General features: G+C 42.8%; 1 protein-coding gene across 1 annotated transcript in view; it reads left to right on the top strand.

The window, feature by feature from the left end:
* KSR1 (kinase suppressor of ras 1) overlaps positions 1-6000 on the top strand; it is a 234103-nt gene that overhangs the window by 210171 nt on the left and 17932 nt on the right. The window contains exons 15-17 of the mRNA XM_070735303.1: positions 164-260; positions 1865-1998; positions 3479-3610. Coding sequence (XP_070591404.1) covers positions 164-260; positions 1865-1998; positions 3479-3610 — 363 coding nt within the window. The remainder of the gene's footprint in view (positions 1-163; positions 261-1864; positions 1999-3478; positions 3611-6000) is intronic.

Raw genomic sequence — 6000 nt, 5'->3', positions numbered from 1 at the left:
CAGGTACAGTCATGTGGTTGCTGATTTAATCATATCACTAAGAGACCGAAATTCCAATCCTAACTGTGGTCATAAGTCAAGGACTACCTGTACTGCTTCTACAGTAGACGCCAATTGTTGTTAAGCTTTCTTGCTAATGTATTTGTCTGTTTCTGTTCCTTAGTTTCTGCAAAGGAAGGACGCTACACTCAGTGGTCAGGGATCCCAAAACTCCTCTGGACATCAACAAGACCAGGCAGATAGCTCAGGAGATTATTAAGGTAAGAAGGACTTTGCAGAGGGATTTGTATTGAATGTCTTCCGAACAAGGCAGCTGCTCTTCCTAGGCTTCATTCTGGTGGGGGAGAGCAATTTTACAGCGCTGGACTCTAGCTGTAAAAGAGTCTTTGGATTTTATTTAATCTTCTGAGCAAAATTTTTAAAAAAAGACTTTCAGAACTAGCTCCTTACCTAAACTATGGTCACTAGCCGCGGTCATCCCTAGCTTCAGAAAAGGTGATCCAAGTAACATTGAAAATTACAGATCAATCTCTTTGGATTGTGTCACTTGCAAAGTCAAGGAATCAATCATAAACCAATCCGCCACACTCCACCTTGAAACTAGTAATCTACTTTCCAACAAACAATTTGATTTCAGAAAAAAAAATATCCTGTAATCTGAAACTCTTACATTGCAACAACATATGGACCACTCAACTTGATCAGGGCAAATCAATAGATGCAATCTACACAGACTTTTATAAAGCCTTTGACTCAGTAGTTCATGACAAACTTCTTCTGAAACTAAAATCCTAGGGCATCTCTGGACCACTACATGATTGGATAACAGTGCTTCTGTCTAACAGACAGCAAATGGTCAAAATAGGAAGTGCCATATCTAATCCTGCTCCTGTCAACAGTGGTGTCCCTCTAGGCAGTGTTTTAGGACCAACACTTTTCATACTTTACATAAAAAATCTTTGTGACCGGCCCTGTTTCCTTCCAGGAGGTTGCTAGAGAGGCCGCACAGGTTCATAAGTAGAGGCGTTTGTAGGTAGAGGTACCACTGTATTTTTACTTACTTACTTACTTAATTTACATGCCACCCAACTCCCAGAGGATTCTGGGCAGCTTACAATAAAAAAACAACAACATCTAAAAGAACAATTTAAGAAGACAGTTTAAAATCCATCGATAAAATCATGCATACCTTTTGTGGCCGGATCTAAATGATGGAGTACAGTGATACCTCGTTTTAAAAAACCCTCGTCATACAAACTTTTCGAGATACAAACCCGGGGTTTAAGATTTCTTTGCCTCTTCTTCCAAACTGTTTTCACCTTACAAACCCAAGCCGCCGCCACTGGGATGCCCCGCCTCCAGAATTCTGTTGCCAGCGAAGCGCCTGTTTTTGCGCTGCTGGGATTCCCCTGAGGCTCCCCTCTATGGGAAACCCCACCTCCGGACTTCCGTGTTTTTGCGATGCTGCAGGGGAATCCCAGCAGTGCAAAAACGGGTGCTTCACTGGCAACGGAAGTCCGGAGGTGGGGTTTCCCAGCGAGGGGAGCCTCAGCGAAATCGCAGCATCACAAAAACACCGAAGCCCGGAGGTGGGGTTTCCCATGGAGGAGAGCCTCAGGAGAATCCCAGCAGCGCAAAAATGAGCGCTTCGGCTGGCAAAAGGAATGGGTTTTGGGCTTGCACGCATTAATCGCTTTTCCATTGATTACTATGGGAAACATTGTTTCGTCTTACAAACTTTTCACTTTACAAACCTCGTCCCGGAACCAATTAAGTTTGTAAGACAAGGTATCACTGAATTTTTCTGTTTAAACATTCTTTCCCCCTATTCATTACACGTATATGTGATTATTTTTTCTCATAGGGCATGGGTTACCTTCATGCAAAAGGGATCGTGCACAAAGATCTCAAATCCAAGAACATTTTCTATGAAAATGGAAAAGTCGTGATCACTGACTTTGGTCTGTTTGGGATTTCTGGAGTGGTTCAAGAAGGAAGGTAGGTCTCCCGCAATTGTACTTCTGGTTAGTTTCTGTTAGCTGTCAGGTTCAAAGGGCGGTTGTAGGAACTGAACATGGCCTGTCTCGCGAAGAGAAATACCAGGGGTGACATGATAACAGTGTTCCAATATTTGAGGGGCTGCCACAGAGAGGAGGGGGTCAGGCTGTTTTCCAAAGCACCAGAAGGCCAGACAAGGAATAACGGATGGAAGCTGACCAAGGAGAAATTCAATCTGGAAATAAGGAAAAACGTTCTGACGGTGAGAGCGAACAACCAGTGGAACATCTTGCCTGCAGCGATTGTGAACCAGGGGTGGGCTGCTGCCCAGACAGGGGGGAACGCAGTGGGGAATAGAAAATGGAGCTCCACCCCAGAACACCCAATTGGCCTTCTCTGGGTCCCGTTGACTAAACAATGTCATTTGGCGGGTCCCAGGGGAAGAGCCTTCTCTGTGGCAGCCCCGACTCTCTGGAACCAGCTCCTTGCCTTTTGTAAACTCCTTAAAACCCACTTTTGTCGCCAGGCATGGGGGAATTGAGATATCTCCCCCGGGCCTATACAATTTATGTATGGTATGTCTGTGTGTATGTCTGCTTAATAACGGGTTTTTAAAAAATGTTTTTAAATTATTAGATTTGTCATGAATTGTTTTATTGCTGTTGTGAGCTGCCCCGAGTCTACGGAGAGGGGCAGCATACAAATCCTGCATAAGCCACGCCCACAATGTGGTAGTAAAAATTTTGGTAGCCCTTCACTGTTGTGAACGCTCCAACCCTTGAGACTTTCAAGGGGAGATTGGACTGCCATTTGTCCGAAATGATGTAGGGACTATTGCCTAAGTAGGGGATTGGACTAAATGACCTGCAAGATCCCCTACAACTCAGTCTTTTCTATTGTTCAAACTTGCCTTGGCTTTTTTTCCAATCAGCCTCTCTAAAAGAAGTAATTCTGTAGAATCTCCAAATTTAGATTAGATTAGATTATTAATCTAATTGAAGGGCAAAAAAAATCTGTTTAATCAATCAATCAATCCAAGTCTATGGAGAGGGGCGGCATACGAAAGAAAGAAAGAAAGAGAGAGAGAGAGAGAGAAAGAAAGAAAGAAAGAAAGAGAGAGAGAGAAAGAGAAAGAAAGAAAGAGAAAGAAAGAAATAAAGAGAGAGAGAGAAAGAAAGAAAGAGAGAGAAAGAAAGAAAGAGAGAGAAAGAAAGAAAGAAAGAGAGAGAGAGAAAGAAAGAGAAAGAAAGAGAGAGAGAGAGAAAGAAACAAAGAAAGAAAGAGAAAGAAAGAAAGAGAAAGAGAGAGAAAGAGAGAAAGAAAGAAAGAAAGAAAGAAAGAAAGAAAGAAAGAAAGAAAGAAAGAAAGATCAAGTGGACCTGAACCAAATAGATGATTTGGTTCAGGTCCACTTGAATTCATCCGACCCTGCCTGCAGCCCACCCCTGTTTTCAACTTCTTCTTTGTTTTCTGACATCAGGCGTGACAATGAACTGAAGCTGCCCCACGATTGGCTGTGCTACCTGGCTCCCGAGATTGTCCGCGAGATGGCTCCCGGGAAAGGCGAAGATAAGCTGCCCTTCTCCAAAGCTGCGGATGTCTATGCTTTTGGGTAAGAATGGGGAAAGGTCATAGCAGGTTCTTCTCGTCAAGATCAGCCAACATATCCTGCCTTTCTGGAAAAAAAGAAATTTAATTTAATTTATTTGATTTATATGCTGCCCAATCCCAAAGTGACTCAAGGCAGCTTACAATAGAATGAAACAATAATACATTAGAAGGCCCATATTTTAACTTGGCTAGAGAATATTGAGAAAGACACAGCCAGTGTTTTGATGACACCCTGTGTTGTACACCATCACGAATTCTAACCACTGTGCCACCAGGTGGCGCAGTAGTTAGAAACGCAGCATTGCAGGCAAACTCTGCCCTCTACCAGCAGTTCAATCCTAACCAGCTTTCCAAGGTTGGTAAAATGAGGATAATTGGTGGCAATATGTTGACTCTGTAAACTGCTTAGAGCAGGGGTGTCAGACTCACGGCATCATGATGGCATCACATATCGGGACTTTCCCCCCCTTCGGTAAACCAGGCATGGGCGTGGCCCACGGGCCAGGAGTTTGACAGCCCTGCCTTAGAGAGTGTTGAAAAGAGCTACCCTGTTTCCCCGAAAATAAGACAGCAATTTATATCAATTTTGGCTCCCAAAGATGTGCTACGTCTTATTTTCAGGGGATGTCTTATTTTTTTTAATGAAGAAGAATTAAGCCTTCCACTAAACAATTAATTTATAATAAGCTTTAAATATGGTAAATTGGAACTTTTATGTCTATCAATCAAAAATTTAATAAATGGAAGCAATATATATCAATCACCATCAATGCCACCAATTACACTAGTTTAGTGTATCATTATTAAATTATAAAATATACACAATAAAATTATTCTAACAGATTATACAGATTCCTATGCCTATGGTTATTTGGAACAGGATATTAGAGGGAGCACTGCCCCCTACCGTATTTAAAACTACGGTATACGTCTCCTACATCTTACCTTTGGGGGATACGCTCTCTACATGGGGCTACCTTTGAAAAGTGCTCAGAAACTCCAGATCGTGCAGAATGCGGCCGCGAGAGCAATCATGGGCTTCCCTAGATATGCCCATGTTTCATCAACACTACGCGGCCTGCACTGGCTGCCGATCAGTTTACAGTCACAATTCAAAGTGTTGGTAATGACCTATAAAGCCCTACATGGCATCGGACCAGAATACCTATGAGACCGCCTTGTGCCGCACGAATCCCAGTGGCCGATTAGGTCCCACAGAGTTGGCCTTCTCCGGGTCCCTTCGACTAAACAATGTCGGTTGGCGGGACCCAGGGGAAGAGCCTTCTCTGTGGTGGCCCGGGCCCTCTGGAATCAACTCCCTCCAGAGATTCGAACTTCTTCTTCTTCTTCTACTTCTTCTTCTTCTTCTACTTCTTCTTCTTCTTCTTCTTCTTCTTATTATTATTATTATTATTATTATTTTAGGCAATTCTAGGAAACCTCTCCTACGTCTTACTTTCAGAGGTGTCTTATTTTCGTGGAAACAGGGTATGGACTGGTATATAAGTTTTAGTGCTATTGCTATTGTAGAGCAGGAAAACTAGTTTTTCCTCCAAAATAAACTATGTACTGCTAATGTATTGTAGTGTATGTACTCTAAGAGCCATTGTGGCGGAGTGGTTAGAGTGCAGGCTACTTCTGCTGATCACCAGCTGCCAGCAGTTTGGCAGATCGAATCTCACCAGGCTCAAGGTTTAGGGGTAGTGATTTCTGACAGTCTCAAAATGGGAGAACAGCGCGGTCAGGCGGTAGGGAAAGCGAGTAGAATGCTTGGCTGCATAGCTAGAGGTATAACAAGCAGGAAGAGGGAGACTGTGATCCCGCTGTATAGAGCGCTGGTGAAACCACATTTGGAATACTGTGTTCAGTTCTGGAGACCTCACCTACAAAAAGATATGGATAAAATTTAACGGGTCCAAAGACGGGCTACAAAAATGGTAGAAGGGTAGAAGATCTTAAGCATAAAACTTATCAGGAAAGACTTAATGAACGCAATCTCTATAGTCTGGAGGACAGAAGGGAAAGAGGGGACATGAATATGTTTAAATATGTTGCAAACATTTAAATATGCTAAAGGGTTAAATAAGGTTCAGGGGGGAAGTGTTTTAATAGGAAAGTGAACACAAGAACACGGGGGCACAATCCGAGGTTAGCTGGGGGAAAGATCAGAAGCAACGTGAGAAAATATTATTTTACTGAAAGAGTAGTAGATGCTTGGAACAAACGTCCAGCAGAAATGTTTGGTAAATCCACAGTAAATGAATGTAAACATGCCTGGGATAAACATCTATCCATCCTAAGATAAAATACAGGAAATAGTATAAGGGCAGACTAGATGGACCATGAGGTCTTTTTCTACCGTCAATCTTCTAAGGTTGACTCGGCCTTCCA

This window comes from Erythrolamprus reginae, chromosome 1 (assembly GCF_031021105.1).
Source record: "Erythrolamprus reginae isolate rEryReg1 chromosome 1, rEryReg1.hap1, whole genome shotgun sequence".
NCBI lineage: Eukaryota > Metazoa > Chordata > Lepidosauria > Squamata > Dipsadidae > Erythrolamprus > Erythrolamprus reginae.
This window is presented reverse-complemented; position numbering and strand designations above follow the sequence as displayed.